This window comes from Phallusia mammillata, chromosome 4 (genome assembly GCF_965637545.1).
Source record: "Phallusia mammillata chromosome 4, kaPhaMamm4.hap1.1, whole genome shotgun sequence".
NCBI lineage: Eukaryota > Metazoa > Chordata > Ascidiacea > Phlebobranchia > Ascidiidae > Phallusia > Phallusia mammillata.
Window position 1 is genome coordinate 1,828,490 of NC_137255.1, and position 26,738 is coordinate 1,855,227.

Sequence of the window (26,738 nt, forward strand, 5' to 3'; positions counted from 1 at the left end):
TTGTTGTTACCTAGTAACCATACTGTACGCTTCATTGAACTCGGGTCCGTTGCTCTTTGAAGGACACAAAAGTTGCAAAATAGCAAGTTATGTCGGGTTGCCTGTTGTTAATATCAAAATGACATAAGAAGATAGAACATCATTTACTAAAAAGTCAACAATGTCAGATGTTGTAAGCTACTTGTTACTTTTTTGGGAAAAAATTATATCCAACTATACTGGATTGCCTTTGTTTGCTCGGCAACAAATCACCACAGTTGTTCAGCGTTAAAACGAAAGTTGTGATTCTCTCGAGCGTAGGAAAGTTTTGCTAACTTGTGGTCATGTGATGTTCATTGTATGCTTTGCATTTCACAGGAGTAGTAACAAAAAATATATATCACTTATTTCTGCATGGACTATGGCTGGCACCTTTTCAACTGTAAGTCATTGGTGAATTTTTATGCTATGACTAAAAAATATATTTCAGTTATTAATTTTAATTTCATGTTATTTAGTTGAGTGATTTCGAAGCCCGTGAAATTGTGTGTGATATTCAACGTTCGGAGGCTGGTCGGGGAGGTTTTGGAAAAGTTGTTGTTGGAAAACACAAGAGCTTGGGATTTGTTGCAATCAAATATTTTTCTGTAAATAGTGGTGAACGCTCACAAAGCACGATAAAAAGAATGTAAGTAAATATTTGACAACAATAATAATATATATTCTGATTAATCTTCCTGCTTTGTTTAGGATTCATCGTGAATACAACATGCTGCTTCGATCTCACCATGAAAATATTGTCGATGTTTTTGGGCTCACAAAATGGCGAGGAGCCATTGGGATCATAATGAGATATTATGAAGCTGGAAATTTAAGGGATTTACTGCTTCTTGACACAGACATTCCGCTTGGCATGTCTCTCTTGCTTCGACTGGCACATGAAATATCAGCTGGGATGACATACATTCACAATTGTGGAACAAACAAACGCTTAATCCATGGAGATATGAAACCAGAAAACATTCTTCTTACAGCTTATTTGCAAGTCAAAATTGCTGATTTTGGTTGTGCAAAGTTAGCCAGTTTTACTGGTTCAACCACAACACAAGAAGTCAAGCAACAAGAAACACAAGCAATGACATTGCACTATGCAGCCCCAGAAAAGCTTTTGAGGGGTGCAAGTCCAAAAAAAGAGCAAGATGTGTTTAGTTGTGGTGTAATTTACTATGTAATTCTATTTCGAATTGATCCATATCCATCAACTGGAATCTTCTGGCATATGATCCAAAATGAGGTACGACCAAACTGTGATACAATTCAGGAATTGAAGAACAGATGCAATGACAATGATAGAGTCATAGTTGAGTTGATAGAGAGAATGATGACCAGATGCTGGGAGCAAAACCCGAACCAGCGTCCCAACATGCTGGATGTTCGAGATGAATTCCAACAACATCTTGCACAACAAGACCCAGCTGTGATTTCACGACAAGTGGCTGATGCTGTCAAGGAAATGGAAATTAAGCATCCTGCAGCTGAACACAATCCAACTGTTCCACTTCACCAGCTTAATCCTGCCACTGGAGAGTTTTACAGTGAAAGCATCCAACCACTTCAAATTCAGTCGAGGGAAAATCCATCTCAGTCTCAAAATCGTAAATACAAAAATTTGCTTAAATCTGTGTTTTGAATCAACATCAATTTTAACTGTCAAATGTTGCATACATGTTGGGTGCAACTTTCACCAAAGTGCAAGCATAAATGCTCAACCCCAGTCTTTACGTTGCTAGTCTGAAAAGGCTATTTTCATTTTCATGTACTTGGGTTTGACATGATAAATCTGACTTATAATAACTTATTTCATGACTGTAGTTTCTAGCATTTAAATTATGTCAGCACAAAAAACATAAGTACATAACTTGTCAGAACTTTTACAAAAAAAAAATTAACGCTTATTTTTATTTTATTAGTGCAAGTTGAATGGTAATAATTAAACAAAAATACCTTTATTTGTTTGTAGCACTTGAGAATATCCAACCAATCCCGGTTCAGGCACAAGTTAATCCACCAGTTTACCCACAACATCAAGGTAAGTATAAACTAGCTTAAAAACGTGAAAGCCATATTTAATTTGTTTTACCAACTGCAACATAATTTAATTTGTTTTACCAACTGCAACAAAAACCAAATATGTTAACAAACAATTGGACTGCCTTATATTTATATAGGTGAAAGTTTCTTAGCTGAACCTGCTTCTAGCCAATCAAACATTACTGCACCGCGAGCTGAAGAATCGGCTTCCAGCCAATCAAACATCACTGCACCAAAAACTGTAAAGACCAAGGGTAAAAGGGAGCTTTTGTAAACCCTCACCCTAAAATACTCCCTTTCAATTGCTCTAGTTCCAACTTTTATTTGGATCTTTTCACAAAAATATATAAGATACAACTACAATAGGTCAAACAACTAAGATGTTCCGGTAGAGTCCTCCCCTAAATCAAACTTTATTTAGATGATATAATAATGTTTAGTTGATTTAAGTTTATTTTCTTGAGTAAATAAAAACTCTAGCATCACAATTGCTCTAGATTCTAGAGTCTAGGACAATCTGAAAGTCAGTATCTGAGATAGAGACGCAAGAGTTTTTTGCACAATTTTTTGCACAATTTTTGGAAAATATGCAAGTACCAAAATGTGTGCAAAATTTTTGAAATTGTGCTAATGCAAACATGTGCAGGTAAAGTTGAGTATTATTATGGGTACCTTCCCTGAAGGGTATTTACCCCGCTAGCCCCCTAAAATGGGTATTTTTCCCCTGAAGTTTGTCCGACTCGTTTTTCCATCAAATGTTTAATGGATTTGGCTGAAATTTAAACAGATGGTAGATGTAGTTATGTAGATGTGCATCCCACTTCGTTTTTGTTGATAACCCCAGTGTTTACCCCGCTAGCCCCCTAAAATGGGTGAGTTTTTAAACAATGTCAGAATTGGCTGGAATTTGGATTTCTTGTATAGCATGCCATTTATAGGTGTCGATTGTTGCGTTCAACCCTGTAGTCCTAACATTTACCCCACAAGCCCCTAAAGTGTAAAGGTATTTGTATGTTACTGGTCACCACAAACTAAAGATTTCTTTGGAGCAATAGTGATACAAGGGCAACCAGTTGTATGTTGCTTATTGGTGGGTTGCTTGGTGGTCGTTTTTGCGCTAATATGGGACCCAATACAAAATAAGCATAGGAAATGTATTTATATTTTAAAATAGGTTATAGTATATATGCAAGGGCAATATGTGCTAAGCCACCCTTCTAGTTAAATTTTTAGCAATAATACTTTTTCGGAAAATGTGCGCATGTTTGACCCACACAATTTGGCACTTGCAAATTTAGTGAAAAGTGTAGCTTGTGAAAGATGGATATGCTTAAAAATATGTTTGTAAATAAATAACTTGAAAAAAATTGGCAAAATAGTAGGAAAGTTTAGGCTGTCTTGATTTGTTTAAGTCTGGTTTGTGTTAAAATAAAGTAGGTTGACATAATTTACAGTCAGATAGTTTTTTAAATACTTATATTTTTTTAAAGTAAAATGCAGGCAGGCAACCGTTGCTGATCTTTCAAGGAATTATGAAAGTGGAACTAAGTGAAGCTTTGGATTATGAAGCACATCTTAATGATGAAAGGGTTAGGAACAAACTACTGATATAATGCTAAATTCAGTTTTGATAAAATGTCAACAGATCCGATAAAATACGAGTAATTCTGAGTTATTGTATGATGTTGCAAAAACAGTACAGCAGAGATTTGACTTGAAATTGTTGAAAATATAGACACTGGTCAAAAATAAGGACAATACATTTTCTAAGACATTGGCTATTAAACTAAGGACAAATTTTAGAATAAGGATGGTGTGGCGACCAGAATAAGTAGGGTATTTCAATCCAGTGAATAAAATGTAAAAATCATAATTCAAATCAACAAGTAAAATACCTGCGATAACACATATCATTTCCAAAAATCCAAAAAGTGATTAAAAGGTTTAAAGATGTTGCGATTTAATACAGAGCAGATGCTTTATGGTAAGACATTTTCGTAGGTAGTCTGTTTGATGATTAAAAGTCAGCAATGCTCTATGGTTTTATTAGGTTATCATGTGCATTTTTATTATGTTAGTTGGTCAAATAATGTACAGTACATAAGTAAATTGGACATAGAATATACAAAATGCAAATATATGTGAGAAAGCCACATGTGTAGCCTTCTAAATGTTTTGGTAATTTAGGCCACAGAAATTTACACAAATTTTTCATATTTTAGGTATACCAGATTCAAAATGACCCCAAAGGCCATGTTTTGATTCTAAGTAATACTTCATTTGCCTAACAACATGCAATGTTTGGTGAAAAAAGATACGTTAGACTCATGAAGGAGCTGTGGGAAGGTCTCGGCTGCAAAACCATCATAAGGGAAAACTGTACAAAAAATGTACAAAACCCATTTTATTTTGGCATGTTAACTTACATGTATTGTCTGGGCCTAAATTAACTAGCAAATTCACAAACAACAGTTTGTTATCACAACCAACAGTTTATTAAATCCTATGTTAAACTGATAAAGTTTGAATTGTGAGTTTTTTAGATAGTTGTTATTTATTACCACATTTTCCAATTATTTGTATACTTTGTGAAAATGCACTAGCTTTCTCACACTCAGGGTTGCCATCGATATGGTCCCCAAAATAAGCACAACCGAAAAATTTTCATGTAAAATGAACAAGTTTTTTGAACAAATCTTTGCATTTATATGAGTCATGACATATCACACGCCATATTTTGCCAGAAACAATCTGTTCCAGCAACTTCTTGTTCACAAAAAATCATTCGTGGCACTCACTACGCCTCTGGTTTAGGTTTACTTTTACTTGTAGCAGGGTTTTGACTATCATTTCACTTAGTCTGTTTCTTGTATTTGTTGAAAATAAGACAAAGTAATGACTAAAGTCAAATAAGAACACTTCTTAGAAATAAAGACAATACATTTTTCGAAAACATTGCCTTTCAAACAAAGGGCAAATCTTAGAAATAAGGACGGTATGGCTACCCTGCCCACACATATATAAAAAAGGTTTGTTCCATTCACTAAAATATAAAAAATGTTTATTTCATTCACTAAAACCTACTCTATAATATAAATAACACACAAGTTATAAAAAATCTAAGATGAACCCAATCATCCTAAACAGATGCTTGACTGATTTCAGCTTTGTCTAATCGATAACTTGTTCTACAGGAAATGGAATCTTTCCTAAAATCATTTGCCAAGCAACGATATCATCTGACTTCTGATTTAGCTGTTGTGATTATTGCCTCTCATGGTGGACAAGGTCAATAAAAAGACTTTTTAGCATTTGTAAAACATGTCACAAGTGAAATATTGAGGTTTGGTCAAAGCTTTTTCTTTTTACATCGAATCTACAAAAAAAGCAGTTATGGTATATTTAACCAAGTGGCAAACCCAGTTCCATAATCTAATAGAATTCAAATATTTTTGCACTAAATAAAAGGTATCCTAATAATGAATCTAATTATGTCCATCTACTTCTGTTTTTATTAGCAGAAGGTGGTGTAGATGTTGTATACGGAGTGGATGGCCAGGGGATACCAGCTGAGGACATCATCAGCATGTACGCCAACAATAACTGCAAATTTTTGCAAAACAAACCAAAGCTCTTCTTTTTTCAGATCTGTCGAGGAGGTATGGATCTGTTTTTGTAACATTTGTTAATTCTTGTTGTTATTTTGAAAGCAAGGTTATGTACATTGTCATATTTTGCTAAAGGCTAAGTTCAAAAAATAAGGTTAAAATAATAAAATACTGCTAAACCGGTAAAAGATACAAAAACAACCAGCAAACTAATGCAATTGTTTATTCTGGAGTCAACCGTCATTATAGATAATTATCTATTATAATTAATGAATACATTAAAATTAATAAAACCTCAGGTCAGTAATAAAAAATTTCCTACAGCCACACAGCATGTTTAAAAATTAGTTTTGGGTGGTACATAAATTTGCATCAAATCTTTGTTTTCTATTTAGGTGGTTCAACTACGGTGGATGATACTTCAATACCTTGTAAGTACATGTCTTTATCAGTGCTTGACATGGTCAACTAAATTTAGTGCTTAAAGATACTCTTTTACTATGTGTGTTTGTTTTAGCTACACCAGACCTGTTGATGGATAGGATGCAGGTGCATGATGCTGCAAACAGTAGTTGTATTCCTCAAACACAAGTGCCAACAAGAAGTGATATGTTGGTGGTATCTGCTTCTTTTTCAGGTAAAAATCGCTGGCTCTGCAGTTATAATTTACCAAAGGCATTAAAAATACATTTTGAAATTTAAGACAATTATTTAACTAAGTAGGGTAATAGTATTACAAGGACCACCAGTCATATGTTACTTGTGTTGTTGGTAGCTTGGTGAACGTTTTTGTGCAATGGCAGTTAGGGGGTTGTTAACAGCCCAAGGATGTCAGGAGCTTTAACAGTTGCTGCTTGAAACACCTCTATTGGTCAAAATTTTAAACATTGGCAGATTGAGCTCAAATTTGCAGTACTTTTGATTGAGTCATTGTGGTTTCATATTTTTTTAATTTGTGTGTCGAACCCCATTAGTTATTCTACTACCCCCTAAAATGGGTCAATTTTATAAACAGTGTCAGAATTGGCTGAAATTTAAAAAGCTTGTACGATTTACCATTCATAGGAGCTGATTGTTGTGTTGTACCCTATAGCTCCAACATTTACGGGACCAGCTCCCTAAACTAAGTGAATTTTTAAAAACATCAGAATTAAAGTGTACTATTTGCAATACTATTTTAGACTATTATGCCATTATTTACTTCTTTTCTTTGAAAAAGAACAAAAAATAACAAATTTTAAACAATATCTGGAATGAAACTGATTTGTATAGTTTGTACTCTACATAGTATTATCATTTAAGCCCAGTGCCGATCATTGTGTTTTACCTTACAACACCCGACTTTCTTATGGTTATCTCTTAAAATGCAATATGTTTAACTTTGTATGTGTGAGGACTTTCAGCCTGCAGAAACAACTAAGTTTATGAAAGACAGTGGCTAATATGGGACCCATCATAAATAAGCACAGGAAATACATTACTGTTTTAAAATAGATTATAATGTATGTGTAACGTAAAATGTGTTAAGCCACCCTTTTAGTTATTTATTAGTTTCAGGATTTAAAAACATAGTAAACTATGGTTTTTGGTCTTAACATAAAATTACCTCTAAAGCATTATTTTTCAGAAGACAGTGCTTTCCGACATGTAGAGCATGGATCATGGTTTTTAAATGCAATTGCAAATGTCTTCATGCGAGGAGCCTGCAATACTCATGTTATTGATCTGCTAACGCAGGTAATTATGGGACACTTCATGAAGGGGGACATTTGTTGTTTTAATATCCCCCTGTATACAACTTTTTCTTCTTTAAAGAGGAAATGTTTATATTTAATGATTTTTATGGGTCCCCTTCCCTGAAGGGGATACATATTGTTTTTGTCCGTATTTTTTTTTCTTCTTTTCTTTTTCCTTTTTTCTGTCGCTGGTTTGTAACGCTCGTTTGGTCAAGAAAGAGTGCTTTAAAATTATTGAAATTTGGACATATGTTAGATATTCATCCAAACTTGGTCCATCTGTCGTTTGTTTTATAAATCAGTGATTGGAAATCAGCTGTTTTGCACAGCATTGCTCTTTCGTTTTATTAAGTTATCACTCACATTTTCAGTTTTGGCAAAGGTTTCACACCTATGACGTGATTTAAGCCTAATAACCGTGCTTCGGTTTTGTATATGTCAAGCAAAACTTTGTTAATCCAACTAAATATGAAAAAATAAACTTGACTTTTTTGCAATATAAATGTTTTTTTAAATTCTCGTTGTCAGGTTGGTCGCTGCATGACCACTGGTTACTTAAGGTCCATTAGTAGGTATTACTAACACAGTTCAGAACTTTCTTTCGTCATAACGTAGCGTTTTTTGCAATCGATTTAGGAATCAATACTTAAGGCATGTGTAAATAGGTTAAACGGTGTTGTTGAACACCAAGGTTGAACACCAAGAACTGCGTGCTATTGAAAACGGTGTGAAAAGGTCAAACAGTCGTTTAGCGTGTGCACCCTGAGAGGTTACTACAGGTCAATGGTACTCGTTTTGCGAAACAAAGTTAAATGAAAAACAATTTGTTATGTATACACTTGTAGCAAATAATACAAAATATTTTGCGCCACCTTGCGATGAAAATGCGCCACCTTGCGGCGGAAATGCGCCATTTGGCGGTAGATTGTGTAGATCTCTCTGTTAGCACCTGTTGTGCCTACTAAACTCGCAATATCAACTAAATGCTGGTTAGCCTAAGGCCCTGTGAAGCCCTTACTCTTGCTGTAAGTAACGAACGTATAGTCACGATTCGATCGTATATATGTAACACTTTTTAACACTCGACACAGTTGTTTCTAACAGTGGGTGCCTCTTAATCATATTGTGAATTATCTTCACTTGTATGAGTGTGACATAACGAAGTTATTATAAAACCCGTTGTGACGTCATACGCGCAGTTGGACGCCAAGTGGCCTAGATTGGCATTGTTTATTAAGATGTGTGACGAACATCAATGCGTTACGCACATTGCCATTTACAGTTTTGTCTGAAATTGCAAGATTCAATACTAAAACAGCCGGTCAAAATTTCTTGACGTCATACGCGCAGTTGGACGCCAAGTGGCCTAGATTGGCATTGTTTATTAAGATGTGTGACGAACATCAATGCGTTACGCACATTGCCATTTACAGTTTTGTCTGAAATTGCAAGATTCAATACTAAAACAGCCGGTCAAAATTTCTTGAGCCCCCCCCCCATTACTCAACTAATCTGGTTTTTCGGCCTTGAAAACCTTTTAAAAATGCTTGATGTGATGTACTTAGGTGAAAGCGCTTGTAGGGCAACTAACGTAGGGTTCTTCCCGAATTTACCGAAGCTAACGTTTGTTTGTTAGAAGAGCCAGATCTTGTAAAACTTTCTCTTTTTTGTAAAACAAAACTGCGCTTTTAATTTCTGTGATAGTAATGATATTTTATTAAAAATGCCAATTTCGGAATTGGTAAACAACATGCTTTATAATGCATTGTACCGGAACTTTTGTGTCGGCAAAGATAGTTATTGAAACCGTCTGGAACTTTGCCTATGCAGATATTGTAACCCTAAACTGGTGGTGCTGTTAATGTAGCTACGTTTTTGCGTTTGGTTAAAAGATATGATGGTTCATGTTTATTTGTACTGTTTGCAGTAAGGGGCAATACATACATATTTAAGATTGCACTCCAGTACATTTTGTTGTATTCGTGTTTTAGAATCACTAGCTGTGGGTGAGTTCTGATTAACTTACATTGAATATAATAATGTCATACATTGATAGGTGAAAAACGGACTTTTGTTGCGATCTGCCAATACACCTGGCTATCCAGTGACCGACGGTTGCAAAATGATCGCAGACGTTCGTCATTGTCTCACAAAACAGCTTTATCTTTTCCCTGGATATCCTAGAACTGGCAACGATGAGACCGATGTGCTGGGACAGAGTAGCACGTAAAAAGTACTTTCACTTTAATATCAATTCGTGTATTAGGCATTTATTTCAAACCAGGCAGCATCTGGAGAAAGTTAGGTTTCGTTATTTCTATAAAACGGTTCTTTAAACTTCAGTTTGGAGGTTCTTACCTGGGTACAATATTTAAAACATATTGTCACTTATTTTAGGGTTCTAGTGCCACTATGTGCAATAGAAAAGTGTGGAAATGTCTAATTTGTCTTTTCCGTTAAGTGTCAAGTACACAAAACGCTTCCAAATATGTGCTGTATTTTTTTCCGTCACTGAAACTATAATTTATGTTGTGAAATATAAGTATAAAAAAGTTTTCATATTTTAATACATGCTTTTACATCCAGATGCCCTTTTTACACAAATAGCTAACAGCAAAACTAGGGTTACCATATCTGCGCTGGCGAAATTCTGGACGGTTTTAATAACCATCTTTGGCAACACCAAAGCTCTGTTACAATGTATGGCATGTTGCTACACGTTACCAACCCCAAAGTGTGAGATCCGGCCCTTTCCACAGAATATTGTTAGTATTTTAAGACGGGTACATCAATATACGCGGTAAAGTGCACAATACTAAAGTGCACAAATTAGCACAGACAACTGTTATAATATAAACCTTTTAGTCCCCCTTAAAAGAATTTTGAAAACTGCTGTTGGTTAAGCTACTTGGCGTTAAAATTTTAGACATTAAGAGTGTTTTTAAAAATTATTTCCTGACACACATTTTACACTCAAGTTCCGGACATCTATATGCAAGTAAATTTTTAATAATTGAGGATCCACATTAATAATTGTCGCGTTTATAATAAGGTGTTGTACGCGATTTTATGAAAAATAACCTTGTGAGCTTTTCTGTTGATACCACAAAGCTGTCAGTCAGTTTCAAAGCATATATTTTCTTAAACGAGGTCAACACAGCACCGTTTCCAAAATAGAACTAACTGGGGCCACAAAAAAACTGCAAGGTGCAGAACAAAACGTGCGCCTCAGGAAAGACACGGGCAGTCACAGGCATGCTGCCATCAGCCACTTGTGCCGTAATCACGCACTAGCAATTTGCGTACACACACAATGTAAAAAGGCACACACACAATGTAAATAAATTTGTGACATAACCCCCAACCAAGAGAAATCTTCTTGATTTCCCATTACGTAAACAAATTTTTACAACAACAAAACACGTCAAAAAAACATGTCAAGAAACATTAATTAAATCAAACGAATATCAACGGATGACTACATTACATAATGTGCCCCAAATCCTATCTTCTCATAAAATAAGCCCCAACATTATTCGAACGTTTAGCCGAGTTTGATCTACGAATACACAATCTCAGTATATCATCGATGTCCTTTGATCTTTCCCCCACTTTGTACGGTATTGTGTACGGCATTAACTGAACAGGTCGATTGTCCGCGAGAGTTATTCGGTGTTGACCGAAATCCGTGCCCCCTGGTATATCGTTAAATACATTGGTAGGTATACTGTTTCACCAGTTCAACCGCCTCGTCTTTCTCAGAATAAGTGAGATTTTTAGCGTGCATTACGTCCTCTATGGTTCCCTTAGCTACACATGGATGGGCAGAAATCTTTGAAAAACGAGTGTAAGCCTGTTTTGACATGTCGCGGGTATGGCCATCTCTTGCGATGTACTTTTTGATCAAACTGATATGAAAGATGTTGTTTTTTCCACCCACATCGAGAACATAATTACTTAATCCAATTTTCTTTTGTATTACGAACGGTCCCTTCCATTGCATTATTAACTTATTGTTGTTTGTTGGCAACAACACAAGTACTTGATCACCTTCGTCAAGTCTTCCAAACTTTGACTTTTCTAATGGTACCCGCGAAACAGTTTCTTTGTAAACAGCTCTCTGGCATATGTCACAAGACTTGCAAAATCGCTTGACGTCGCCATTAATTCCTGGCCAGTAAAACCTCCCAAGAATCATATCAAGGGTTTTTTTAGTGCCCATGTGACCACCCATTATAGATTCATGTGCTGTTTCCATTATTTGCGGGCGCAGCTTGACTGGCACAACAAGCTGGTAAATACACTTTCCTCTGTTAACTTTTGGATTTTGGAATTCTCGATACAACAACCCGTTGTCATTTTTAAAACAGGTAATTTGCTTGCCTTTAACCCGTTCTTCTTTCATGCTCCACAAAGATTTCATTGAAACATCAACCTTTTGAGCGGTCTCGAAACCTTCTTTATCAATTATCGACCATTTTCCACTCTCTTGAACCACCAAAGGATTTCTTTTTCTCTGAACAGATTGTGCCCGCGTCTTAACTGCGCAACCAACCTCCCGTATTTGATATGGATCATCAGGACTTCTGGAGCCTGGAACATTTCCAATAATTAAATCATACAAGGTATTTGGCAAACACAGCGCATCTACTTCTCCTTTGAAGTATGGCGAATCTACAGAAATTCTTGCCATTTCTGCTTCGATTGTCCTCGAATCTAACAGCGTAACTACGCCTTTTTGGCCGTTTAGTTGCCAATCTTCAACAAACTCTTTTCTGACGATAACCCCGGTGCAGCCTGTATCACGAAGTACATTTACAGCTTGATTGCCAATCAACCCTTTTCGCAGAGGCAACTTTTGCGAGTTTGGCCTCTTATTTTTATCCAAGTATTTTAGCTGTGAATTGTCACCGGTCAATCGAGATATTTTATTTGTGAAAGACGTCGTACCGGCACTTCCACTCAGCTTAATTGTCCTTGAAGCAACAAACCGGGATTTACAGTCCTTTGCCGCATGTCCCGATTTACTGCAAATAAAACAAGTGCGCGATATGCGTGATTCCTCTTTCAGCTTGGGGCAAAACTTTGCCCTGTGTCCGTACTCCATGCAGTTAAAACACTGCGTGTTTGTGTCAAAAGTAGCTTGACCATCGTTCGTCATCAAACATGTATTGCCGTTATCGGCCAAGTTCTTGTCATGCGCGAAAAGAAACTGATCTGCCACAGTAGCCAACGCGTCTAATGTCTTGGGTGCTTGTTCATGCAAATATATAGAAAGTTCTTTAGAGCACGATTTAGTAAACTGTTCTTTTACAAATAAATTGCGCACTTCTTTCCATTCCGTAGAAACACCAGACATTTCAACCCACTTTTGCAAATAGTTCTGTAAACGAACTATAAACTGTGTCGAATTTTCATCTGACTTTGGTTTAGCACCACGGAATTTAGACCTATAACCGTCCTCGGTTAGATCGTATCTGTCTAAAAGTGCTTTCTTGAGAACATCGTAGTTGACTGCGTCAGCGTCAGATAATCTCGTATAAACCTCAAGCGCTCTACCTGTAAGAAGCGCACTGAGAGAGGTTGCCCAGTCGTTTCTGTCCCATTTGTTACTAGAAGCAAATCGTTCATACCTGAGAATGTAACAATCGAGCTCATCTTGACCGTCCACAAAGGGTGGCAGTTTCGGCACCTTTGCATGAATTGTTGTTGCGCCCTCCTTAGCAGACTTTAACTCCGCAAGTTGTAAATCCATTTTCTTAAGCTCCATTCTGTGTTCACGCTCAATTTTCGCCTCGGCCATTCTCCGTTCTTCAAGCTTGCGTACTTCATTAAGTTTAAGTTCTTCAAGCTTGCGCGCTTCATTAACTTTAATCTCTTCCAGCCTTCTTGCTTCACGTTCGTTTTCACGCCTCTCTTTGCGTTCGTCGCGATCACGTAACTGCTGGTCATTGACCCACTTGACCAATGCTTCCCCTGAAAGTCCCATTGCCTTCCCAGTTTCACTCAAAGCTTGAACTGTTGACATTCTTCGTCTGTCGGTATAGAAAAGATTCGTAGTAAGGTTATCCCGGACGAGCCCCCAGATGTCGCGTTTATAATAAGGTGTTGTACGCGATTTTATGAAAAATAACCTTGTGAGCTTTTCTGTTGATACCACAAAGCTGTCAGTCAGTTTCAAAGCATATATTTTCTTAAACGAGGTCAACACAGCACCGTTTCCAAAATAGAACTAACTGGGGCCACAAAAAAACTGCAAGGTGCAGAACAAAACGTGCGCCTCAGGAAAGACACGGGCAGTCACAGGCATGCTGCCATCAGCCACTTGTGCCGTAATCACGCACTAGCAATTTGCGTACACACACAATGTAAAAAGGCACACACACAATGTAAATAAATTTGTGACAGTATGGCATGTTGCTACACGTTACCAACCCCAAAGTGTGAGATCCGGCCCTTTCCACAGAATATTGTTAGTATTTTAAGACGGGTACATCAATATACGCGGTAAAGTGCACAATACTAAAGTGCACAAATTAGCACAGACAACTGTTATAATATAAACCTTTTAGTCCCCCTTAAAAGAATTTTGAAAACTGCTGTTGGTTAAGCTACTTGGCGTTAAAATTTTAGACATTAAGAGTGTTTTTAAAAATTATTTCCTGACACACATTTTACACTCAAGTTCCGGACATCTATATGCAAGTAAATTTTTAATAATTGAGGATCCACATTATACTTGTTTTTTCCAAAGTCATGTCTGGCGCATTTGCCATGAAATAGTTCTGCTGCGTTTGTCTTGATAACCCCAGTATTTACCCCACTAGTCCCCTAAAATGGCTCAGTTTTTAAACAGTGTTGGAATTGGATAAAATTTGGATAGTTTGTAGAATATGCCATTTATATGTGTCGATCTTTTGTTCAACCCTGTAGCCCGAACATTTACCACACTAGCCCCCTATGTTGCCGGCCACAACAAAAGAAAAAAATCTGTGGTGTAATAGTTTGGTAAGGGCAACCAGTCACATGATACTTGTGGCTGTACATTACTTGTGGTTGTACTAACGTTTTTGTACATGACAGTTAAAAGGTTGACAACAGCCTTATGACGTCAGAAGCATCAACGGTTTTTGCTCAAAAAGCCACTAGTTACATTGACCGATTTGGACAAAATTTTACAGGACTGTTGATTGAATCATTGTTGTTTTATAACTTATTAGTGGTTTATTGTTTATCGTGCTCTGTACTACGCGCATTCAGTGTTATTTACCCTGATGAAGGTGACCTGTATAGGACGTCGGAACGTCGGTATAAAATTACAATTGCCAAGAGAGCTCTTTAAACTTGATATTATGCCTGCCAGCAGCAGCCTAAACCATGTTTGAATACAATCGGACTTGTATAGTTTGTACTCTACATAGTATTAATATTTACGTCCAGTGCTGATCACTGTGTTATACCTTTGAGCACCCTACTATCTCATGGTTGTCTCTTGAAATGCATTATTTTCAACTTTGCATGTGTGGGGATCCCATGAGTTTCTGTCCGTATGAACAAACAAGGTTATAAAAAGACGGTTTGTAACATACATGACTTTTCACAATTCTTTCCAGGCTTATGTTGTCATAACGCATGTTTGGTGTCGCCTAAGATATTTATTGAAACCGTCCGGAATTTTACTCACCCCTCCTTGTATATGACATCACCATTGATATTGTTATCCACAAAGAACAAATCTAAGCGCATACTTAAAAAAAGATCAGTTTAGAATCTGGATATGTAACAAAATTGTTTAATGTAATGCACGACTGCTAGTAAGTACTTTCTCGTGATCGTACTTGAACAGTTTTTTCACATGACAAGTATGTAACGTGCGCCTGTATTTGTTTAGTCAATCGCCAGCAATGAGCAAGCTTCATTTTTTATCGAACACCACGCTGCTGATTTGTTTTTATCTTATTTTGTATCGGTTTCTAATGACGCAATGACGCGACACCACATCAAACAATAAGTAACAATTCCATAAAAACGTAGCCAAATAGTTACTTGGGGTTGGTGGTAAACAGTCACAAGTATTGACCATACAAAATGACGGATGGCGTATGTCTGTAAAAAACAGCAAAGTTCGTCGGATCAATGGAAGGTTGAATCTGCGAAAGGCGAAGACGACAACGATTTAAATTTAACAAACCTTTTTCTAAGCCCGCTAAAGTTATTGCACAACCACGTGGAAGAATTCCCACCTTTGTTTACGATGGCTGTAAAGTTTATCGCAAAACCGTGTGGAATTTTCAATGCACATTGTACTTGTTGCGTAATGCACTTATACATTTGTAATTAACGGTTCCAATCAAACATCCATGTATCCGCAACTCTATGCTTTTGTTTGATGAGTAAAGCTGCATTGATAACATACTCTTATATACTGCTGCTTGTTCGCACATCTATGTATCAATGCGCTTGTACAGTATTGCCATCGTGTGTTAAGTATGTCATGTCGGCGTTTTCAGAGTTAACTGTTTTATGCCGCGTTTCACGTTTAAGAAAATGCTGAAATCTACTTCATGCGGAATCTACTTTATATTATTGATCATGCTGACAAAGGAAAACGAATGTTCAAACCATCGAGTAAACTTATGCTTGGAAAGATGGAATTGTTACTTCTAATTAGTGTTGGGATAGGTTTATGTGATATCAGCTGTCTTTGTTGTTAAACTTTGTTTGAAACCTGAAAAAATAGTGTTGTGTTTTACTTTGTAATGTGCTTGTGGGTGTAACGCTCTGCTAGAAGGAACTGTAGCAGACCAAGTAGATAAAATGCTGTGTTTCAAACCAATTGCACGTCGCACTTTGTAACGCTGCATTGAAGCAGCGTTTTCAGCTATAACATAACGAATAAACGCAAACAGTCATAAGCAAACACTTCACACGAATCGTAACCGGTATTTTTTTGCACGCTGCATAAAAGCAGCGTTTGCAGCCAAATAAAGAACAAACGTAAAATAATTTATAAAACGGATATTCACACGATGTCCAGGTACATGTTTTGCTTGTATGGGTGAAGTCATATTCTATTTTTGGGACATTTTGCCTTGTATTTCGCAGTTATACATGTCCGTTCCCACTGACGTTTATGTGCCGGTTTTCGGGAAGATTCTGGCTACTAAAAAGGGCTAATTTGGACTTTGTCCAGTTAAAAGTAACATTAACAAACGTAATTATGTGCGAGAAAAGAAGTTTACTGTTGCATTGTGGGACTATAAAAAGCACTGTTTTCGCCTTGAAATCAGAGAGATAGAAGTTTGGAATTGTGAAACGATAAATGTCGTGTGATTACTCAGAATAAAATAGTGAAGGGATAACCTTGCATTATGTTTCAGCTAATCTAAAATATAGGATGTCTCAAATCAATACTGCAGTACAATTAAGAAGAACAGCAAGAATTTCTGCAAGATCTAAACCATTTCACATTCTAAGAGTCGTCGCTGACATCAGTACTCAGACCGATCCGATAGCAGCGGCAAGTGCAAATCGGCCAGGACCATTGTCTGAGTTAGTTCGCAGAGAGATAGGCCGTTGGAGATCCTTTGAAGCTTGTACACTCACTTTCGCGTGGGACAACGACGAAGAGAGTTTCGACGTATACTATTTGAGGTGCTCGCTGAACAACGCAATTGGCATAGACGAGTTTCTCAAACCAACATCACACGACCTGATTCGAGTAGTACGTGAACGACTGCAGCAAACCAGAGAAGTAGTCTACAAGAATACGATCCTGAGCACCAACTTGGATCACTTGCAAGGAAGAGACGAAGTGTTGATCGTGAGGAAGGCTCTGCGTTTCCACCAGAGAGTTGATCGTCGTCATCTGGGTTGGATCACGTTGCGCAAGGCAGCACCATCTATTGGCTTTTGGGTTCCGCAACCAGACGAAGAACCATTCGTCATAGACCTGGACATTCCCTGCGATCGTCCGAAGGACTATTCCCGATTCCGAGGAGCAGACATCCCCACAGAACTTAGCTACAAAGATCCGTAAGCGAATTAAGCTAACTTACAGAGTTTGTGTAAGTGACACATTTTATGCTAGATTCCCAACCGTTTTGTTAAAGATTATAGTTTGTGAAGTAAGATTATTAATTACCTTTTTAGCCTATGAAATAATATTTTAGTTAAAAGAGACTGGACATAAATTTGTATGAATAAATAACATATACCACTGTTCAAACCAGAACAATAAAAAAACGTTCGGCAAATCTTGGCTCTAGTCAACTTTTAATTAAAATAAGTAGTAATTCTAACAAAAAACAAACCAGCCAGTATATTTGTATCAAACGTGACGTTTCGACAGCAACTTGTGTCATTCTCTAATGCAGTGGTCGGCAGTGCCGGATTAACCATTAGGCAAAGTAGGCACGTGCCTACAGGCCAGTCAAAAATCCAGGCCACTTTTTTGATTTGGCAACACTGATAATTCTAATTTTTGAGTTTGGCAACCCAGATTTTCGGGCCACTTATAAAATGTGCCTACAGGCCAGCAGACCCTTAATCCGACACTGGTGGTCGGCAACGCCTGTCCGATAAGTTCGTAACCGGGCCGTATACGTTTTCAGGTTAAATGCTATGAAATAATTTGTCCATGTATCACAGGGATGACAACCTAATCTATAAAAGCGTTTTTATTGCGAAATATATGTAGTGTTTGAAGACCGGTCCGCGATAAAATTGCAGTTTTAAAAGCGGTCCGCAGTAGAAAAAGGTTGCCGACCCCTGCTCTAATAAATGAATGTAAAACCAAGCAGCGCGTAAAACCAGTAAAAACAGCAAAAAAGGCGAGAAACGTCATGTTTTATACAAATATACTGATTTGTTTGTTTCTTGTTAGAACTTGTAAACCGTGGATTGTGTAGCCTACCTAATTAATAGTAGTAATTACTAATTAAGATAAACATAAATTCATAACTGGGATCAGCCCTGAAGCGTCTATGCAGACCAGCGATCACGGCACACTCATATACAAATCACAGTACGCCAGGTCCATTGAAGGCGCTGTACCGAATCAGCCGGTCACCAAGCATTCACCACCATATGGCAAGGCGTAGGCTAGAAAACTCTTCAGGGCTGATCCCAGTTATGAATTTATGTTCATCTTAACTGATACTGGTCAATCTGGCGATCCCCTACTACGAAGCTGACATGTGCAGCTTACGAGGCAGGCAACGGTGCTTGTGATTCGACTTTCGGCGGATTCTCCACTGAGCCTGTGTAGCTCAGTTGGTAGAGCGCGAGTCCCGGAAAGACTCCTGTCGTGGGTTCAAATCCCACCGCAGGCTAGAGTTTTCTAGCCTACGCCTTGCCATATGGTAGTGAATGCTTGGTGACCGGCTGATTCGGTAGGCCTGGCGTACTGTGATTAGTAATTACTAATTAATCATTTTGGTTTTACATTTAGACGTTGCAAAAACCTTTTTCCAACGTCACCGGACATTTAGTTTACACGTCATTGCATATTACAAATGTTTGGACACGGTTGAGTACGTTTGGTGTCGCGCACTTGTGTTGGAAGCTTCAAAATGTTTGTTTACGTTTGTTTGATGAAAAAACACGAATAAATGAAAGTAAAATAGGTTGCTATGTGGTAATTGGTTTGAATTTGTTTTAAAGTGTTAGTTAAATGTTGCCAGTTTGGTAATTCCATAAAATTAATCAGTATATTTGAAAAATCAGTTTTGCTATAATTCTGTTTTTGCATAGTTTCAAGTCACATGATTTTGAAAATATGAAAAAAAACATGGAGATGAAACATCAAATGGTTGTGACTAAATTTATACCAAAAAGACAATCCTAGATTAAATGCCTAAACCAGCTAGTTGTTGTTAAAAAAACACTTTATGTAAGCATTTTAGTACGAGACAAGCAAACACTTTGCCTTCATTTGTTGGGTATGCTTAACACCAAAAAAATCAATTGGTAAATTGTCCATTAACATTTTTATTTTTTTAGTTGTCTGAAACCGCATAATAAAATTCCAACAACAAATTAAAAATGGCAGATTTTTAGAAAACTGGCTGAAAAAGAAGAAAAACAGACTTCTTCCATCCACAAGAACGGAAGCCGTAAGTGTAACAAGTGATTTTTGGTGCACGATGTTGTTTATCAGTAGTCAGTACAAACAAACATCACTTTGTTTTTGTGTCATTTTAAAACCTTAATTACCATTAATTTTTTGTGTGAAGTGATTAAAATATATAACAAATGGGGCTGGTCACAAACTGATTTATCTATTTATGTTCAGAAAAATCTTTAAAGGCTTTTGTTACACAAACAAACAAGTCGTTGGGCATGTTCAGTTTGTTATGCATGGTAAAAAAAATAGCAACACATTTGCACACAATCAATCACTAAGTCCATAGTAGCTGCATGGCATTGAAACATTGTTACATCCAAAACTTTAAGCCTAGTCATGGCCTAAGCTCACTTTAAGTAAACCTAGGCTAATGCCTTCGTTGGTACCATCATCAGGTACAATGAGTCAGTAATTCACAACTGCCCTCTAGACTGCACAAACTGTGGGTTTCAGTGTCATATTATGGCGATACAAGTGCTAGAACAAATACAGTTCATATCCAAGTTTCAAAACAGTTCAATTGCACCACAGTTGATGTCAAGACTACACAGAATAGAGGAAGTTGAGACAGTTGAGGCAGTTGAGATTTGTGAAGTTCACAGTACCTAGGTCAGCGGTGGCCAAATGCGGCCCGCTACTGTTTTTTGAAATTGTGTTGCGTATGGCCCGCCATCGTCCAGATTAGGTTTTTAGGATTTTGCGACTTCATGCAAAAGCCTTCCATGGAACTTTATTTCCTGGTAAAAGGAAGTGTACATCGTGCTGACGAAACAAAATTCCACAATTTCTTAAAACTACTTAGCGGTCACCCAAACCAAACCTTAAAAAAAACCTGGAGGTAGCTGTGGTATTTTAGTGTCATGATATTTAAAAACTTCTTGTTTGCAATAATCATTAAATCCAAACATTTTTGCAGCAAAATCAAGAAGCCCAAACTTGATGAATCATTTTCTTTTAAGATTAATTCATCACAACAACTTTTTCCACAACCCTTAAGAAGAATTGTTCCAAGGGAAGATTTGGTAAAATTAGCTAAGATTATTCTAAACATTGCAGCATGTTAGTTTTTACAGCAAATACTAAACTATGCTCGACTGAAACAAAATTTCTTGCAAAAAAAGATTTACACCATACCCATATTGTTATATATTTAATGTAATGACAATTTTAGACGAACCACTGTACACTAATTTTTGGATGTTATAAACTTCTATTGGTCGTGTTACAATCTTTATTGAAAGCAACTAATGTTGTCAAATCACCTTAAGTGATCTACAGACAGCAGTGAAATAACACATAGCAATTCTCTGTTGGGGGACAGCTTGTATAGGGTAGGTTAAGAGGATTTGGATGGTGGCCAGGAAGAATAGCAAACCGAACAGAACTAAGTGGTCCCATTGACTCTCCTGATGACCCAATACGCTGGATTAAATGGTTTGGCGATGGAAAATATACAGAGGTAAAGTAAACAAGGTCATTAATTTAAAAGTGGCATAAAAGAGTGGAATTTCTAAACAAGGTGGATTAAGTTGGGCACGAAACCATTTTTTACCAGAACGTAACATGCAAGTACTTTTAAAGCGTTTGACACCTGGTATGTTGCACAAATTTGTGTCTAACAAATGTTTAACTTTCTACCTGGTTTCTTGCCTTAACTGAAATTCGCAGATACATTTTAAAAATTGCTTCTGCACTAGAATACAAAAACATGTCAGTTTTAGTTGAGTATTTCAGACACAAAGTTACAAATGTAAACTGTTTGATTACAGCGGAAATTGATTCAGCTCTTTTGTTGAATGGACCAATGTCGTCTGCACAGCCAACATTTAAAATCAAACATAATATGTTCTTACAATCAAGTGAAAGTGTAATAAACTTAATATACTTGGAGTTAATGGTGGGATTCAGTCTGTTTGCACCGGTTGCATAGAACCCTCTTGAAATTTTATGAGATCAGCGAACCCGCTAGCATTACTGGTTACTGTCAGTGGAATTTTTTGTAACAGAACCGGCTGAAAAATATGACCTTTGTGATAGAACCAGCTGACAGAAAAATTGAATCCCACCACCAGTGTTTTTTTAAGGTTTTTGGGATTTCTCCAGCGGTTTCCCAAAATTTGAATAAATATTTTGTTTAAGCAAATATGGCTATTTTTTGGTATTTAAATGAAACACTTGCGGTCTCTTAAAACTACTTAGCGGTCACCCGAACCAAATCTTAAAAAATCCTTGCCCACCACTGCTTTGAGCCTTCTTGACTGAGCTGCCAGTATCTGTACAATATTATATTACGAGGTTTGTTTTAAACCAGATGTTTTTGTACCTCATGCTTGGAGCTGTTTATTGGACAAGAAGCAGCTGAAAAGGTAATTTTGCACTTGACATTTCAAATATTTTGTTTATCTAAAAACAAACTGCACCGAACTGGAGTGCCAGTGGATGGCTACACTAGCCATTACGGCTCATCTTGCGTCACCAGTTGCACCTATGAGACCATATAGGTCGAAACAGTGGACACTGTCTGCAGCTTATCATCTATTGGCTTGATGCTTTTATAACAAATTAATTTAGGAAATGAAGTCAAGTCCATGGATCTGCTTTCTCTGCATTAAGAATGACACACATGGACTTCTTAAGAGAAAAGAAAACTGTCACCAAAACTTGCAAAAATTTATGAACAATGAGAAAAGTGCTCTTAATTTTGAGGTGAATCAAACTGATGATTATTAAATAAACACTGTGTTATGTAATTTTGCTTCCATTGAAAAAAGTATTTTAACAGTAAACATACTTTCAAGGAATCATGTCAATATTAACCTTTTCTTTGTTTCAGATACTTTCACTACCAAAGACAATTGCTCCACCCCAGAGAAAACCCATTAAAGTGTTGTCACTGTTTGACGGAATATCTACCAGTAAAATGCTTTGAATCACAAAATATTGTTCAATGCATTATGAAACTGTTGTATATAATAAATACACAAACACTTTTTTAACACTAAGTGAAATTATAATAGGAAGTCACAATGCTTGATGCAAAATAAGCAATATTTGTTTCAGGACTTTTGGCTTTACATGAAATTGGAATTAAAGTTGATTGCTATTATGCATGTGAAATTGATCATGAAGCAATCTGTGTGTCTGAAGTGAGATTTCCTGCAGAAGTAAAGCATGTTGGAGACGTTACAGAAATTACTGACAAAGTGGTTGGCATTGTTTGTATTTATAGTCACTTGAAAAAAATAATGGAATAAATAGTTAACACTCAATGACATGAAGTTAAAATATGTCACCAATTTCACAGCTCGCGGAATGGGGGGCATTTGATTTGGTGATTGGTGGAAGCCCCTGCAATGATTTATCAATTGTGAACCCAGCAAGAAAAGGAATTTGGTCGGGTAAGCTTTAATGAAGAACCTTTAAATTACAAGTTAACTACTGCATTTTGTTTAGACAAAGGGTCTGGAAAGTTGTTTTTTGAGTTTGTGAGGATACTGCGTTCATGCCAGTTATTATCTGCAAGCTGTAACAAACCACTTTTCTGGTTGTTTGAGAATGTGGTCTACATGGATCGCTCGTCACGACAAACCATCAGTCACTTTCTGCAAGTAAGGCTTTAAACTCTTTATTTAATACTGTGAAAAAAGGAATAGTGTATTTCTGAAGTGCACATGTGGTAAGGTGCTAACAATATATATACATTAAAAATGTGAATAATTTATTACAGAAAAGTCCAGTGGTTCTCGATGCACAGTATGTGTCACCAGCACACAGACCTCGCTGTTTCTGGGGCAACTTGCCTGGTATGAACAGGTAAATTGCTATTGTTTCTGTCAATAGAACTTTATAAGCCAGACACAACATTTTTTAAACCTTTAATCTTATATGCATGGTTTACTGTTACGTTACATTGGCCTCAATTCAAAATATGAAACAAACAAATACAAATGCCAACTGGTCATTACGGCGAAACTGTTTTGCAGTCCCATGGTAGCTTCAGGACATCACAAACTGAAATCTTCAGGGCCTTGAGCCAGGTCGTGTTGCACAAACACAGAAGTTGAGGACAATCACCACTAACTTGAATTCTGTGAGCAAGCGCTGTGTGGCTAGTGGGGGAAATAAAGAGGTTTCGGTTCTCAACAGTGCAGTGGTTTTGCACCTTGGAAATCAGCTCGATACTTTGTGGATCACTGTGATTAAAAGGTGAGTACTGTGATAAACACTTTGTGGATCACTGTGATTAAAAGGTGATGATTGTAGTTCGAGTTCGGCCAATGCATTTCCTTTGTGCATGTGATTCAGGGTGCTTAAAAAAATTAACATTTGACAAATAAGCACATGGCTATCCTGACTGTGATAAAAATATGATTAAAAGGGATGTTTTGTTCACATCTAGTATTTACTTTGTAAAAGGTTTCTAACCATCATTGTAGTGAAGTCAAACATTTTCAAACATTCGCAAATTACATAAAGCAATATTTAGCCAATATAAAAAAATCAAACAAATGTTTTTTGATGTGGGAAACAAATTAGAGACATTTTTGTTGTTTGGGTATTTTTTTCAAGTGAAAGATACAAACCATGTACCTAACCGCTATTGGCAAAACCTATTACTCTTCAAATTTAAAACACTGCCACAGTATGAAACTGATATCAACTTACAGGCATATACTGTGTTTGGATTTCCTGAGCATTACACTGATGTTCACAACATGGCACGGGCAGGACGACTTCGTGTGTTAGGAAAGGCCTAGAGTGTGCCGGTTATCAAACACCTGTTTGCACCTTTAAAAGACTTCTTCAGTTGCCCAGAATAGCTAAAAAAACAACTTTTATTTCTTTCTGGGTGGTTTAAAAGTAAAAGAGAAAAAATTACTAAACAGATATTTTGTGTAAAATCCATTTCTTTTCTTGCAAATAAATCTTCCAGCTTTCAAAATGCATTAAAAGCAATCATGTCAAACTTTGTACAATTAAACTGATATGCACCTATTCTATTACTGCCATATGGAGTTTATTTTTTACAGCAATGCACTGAATCATTTGTTGTCTTTATTTTTTTTTAACTTTTGCCTCATTTTTTTTATCGAGTTTTTGTACCATTTCCTTTTTTGTACTTGGTTTTATTTTGAAGTGCTACTACACATTATGCAATCAGTCCCATTTCTCTTCAATTCGTGTGTACATGTTTCTTTTCACTGTGAAAACAATACACATAGCATTCTGTTCAATTTGGTTTGAATATAAATGTGTAAATTGTTTTGGGGATCAGTTAGGTATGACTTATGCAGTAACGGGGGGTATAGGCACAAGCCCAACTACATTGTGATCGTAAGGTTATGGGTTTGAATCTCGGCTCTGGGAAGGAAACTTAAGTGATATTTAAGTGATAAGTTTAAAAATCAAATTGAAAATTATCAAACAGCTTAATGGCAGATTATTTGCAGATTTTATTTGGCAGGTAAGTAAACTTGGCCGTCAAAAATTTGTCATTGAAAAAACAAACAAGACACACCACTGTTCAAAAGACTTTTTGTATTGTGAAATAAAACAAATCTTGGGTGAGTTATGTCTTAATGAAATTGTGATCATGGGATTTAACATTTGTTGCAATGTTTTGTCACGGTTGAGTGAGCTTGTTTCGCGCACTTGTTGGAATTTAAAAATTGTTTGTTTACATTTTGTTTGGAAATATTACGTTACAGCAGTAAATGTAAAACAACAAACGTCAGAAAAAACCAGTTGTGACAAATCGGTGGTTCGGTGATAACCGAAGTTTTGTATCTGGTATAAGTGGAGCCTGATTTGACGCATTTGGTGGAACTGAGATATAAATAACATGGTAAAATGTGTGCATATAGTTTCAGTCTATGACTGTGATCACTTACTGTAGAAAGTGTTATGTGACTGTCGGTTAGTTGCATGATTAAAATCAAGTTATCTGGCAAAACTACATTGGACCATTTTTGTATATTTGTAAAGTAAATTCCGTAAAGGCGCGGTTTACTTGCACATTTTACAGTTAGGAGGGTCAGTTCTAAATGCAAAACGATTTGTATGTCTTAACGATGCAATACAAATGTAACAAAAAAACACTCAGATATATTTTATTTTGTCAGCTGTCATATTAAACGGTTGACAATTAGCACCTGCAATGTTAATGAAAGCAATATTAGATCTGTTTCAAAAACGCTTCTGTAAACTGTTTTGGAGCTTCATTTTACAGCATAGTTTTAGTTAAACTTTGGTTCCACTCATGAAGGAATGTAAGTTTATTGTGTTTTTCTCAGTTTAATTTAACTTTTTTACAGCTTGGTGGCTGGTTGTTAAAACATGGGTAACGATGTTAATGATCCTGGTGATGAAAGTCAGCGACATGCTCGGAATGTAATGGTTGAACTTAAACATGAACGTAGGTCCAATTTATTGCAAAAATCCTTTAAAAAATCCTTTTGAATTGTTATCAACAGAATAAATGTATTATATGGCTGTTTATTTTGGTGATAAATGTTGTTAATGCTTCACAGTTATGTGTTCACCTTTTTAAATTTTTTATTGTTTGTTTTTTATCATGCTTTTCTTGCCACAACACCTTTGTAATGGAATTTTAGTTCCCTAACCAAAAGTGTTGTTTTAATATAATTATAAGCACCACAAATTTAACTTGCTTTTTTGCAATTAGGCATCAATATAAATGTGACCTAATATTTGTAATTATGGGTCCCCTTCCATGAAGGGCACACATATTGTTTTGTCCGTATTTTTTTTCTTTTTCTGTCTAACGCTGGTTTATTATATGCGTTTGGTCAAGAAAGAGTGATTCAAATTAATTCAAATTAAATTCGAATGACCTCAGATTGGAGAGTATTTTCTGTATAATCGTAAATATATGACAACATGATGTAAACAAGATATGGACAAATCCTTTCGAAGTTTGGCTTAAAGCATTTACTGATTTGTCTTAAAAAAATGTCAAAATAGAATCTAAAAAATATTCAAAAACCTTTTTTAACATGACTAATACGCCTAACATGTGTGCGGAATCCATTGTTTTTGCTTGCAAAAACAATCATGTTTGTAGATCAAATGGTGAAGATAGTAAATTGATAAATAGGGTACACAATATAAAAAATTGAAATTTACAGGAAACCACCTTTATAGTTTTTCATACATCTAGTTGTCTATATTTTTATT

General features: G+C 36.4%; 1 protein-coding gene, 1 non-coding gene and 1 pseudogene across 2 annotated transcripts; 2 read left to right on the forward strand and 1 right to left on the reverse strand.

Annotated features, from left to right (window-relative positions):
- Positions 1-10,532: 10,532 nt before the first annotated feature.
- LOC145225237 (uncharacterized) lies at positions 10,533-13,813 on the reverse strand (annotated as a pseudogene).
- A 4,860-nt stretch (positions 13,814-18,673) lies between these two features.
- On the forward strand, positions 18,674-18,747 carry Trnas-gga (transfer RNA serine (anticodon GGA)). The gene has a single exon. It is a non-coding gene; the product is annotated as a tRNA-Ser (tRNA).
- A 430-nt stretch (positions 18,748-19,177) lies between these two features.
- On the forward strand, positions 19,178-24,775 carry LOC145223309 (DNA (cytosine-5)-methyltransferase 3A-like). Its single transcript, XM_080089714.1, is given in 12 exon segments — positions 19,178-19,530; positions 20,458-21,000; positions 21,853-21,907; positions 22,113-22,247; positions 22,375-22,456; positions 22,602-22,747; positions 22,846-22,939; positions 22,995-23,149; positions 23,269-23,354; positions 23,525-23,555; positions 23,557-23,751; positions 24,209-24,775. Coding segments are annotated over 11 exon segments (1,182 nt in total). The 5' UTR covers positions 19,178-19,530; positions 20,458-20,950; the 3' UTR covers positions 24,362-24,775.
- The last annotated feature ends 1,963 nt before the right edge of the window (positions 24,776-26,738 follow it).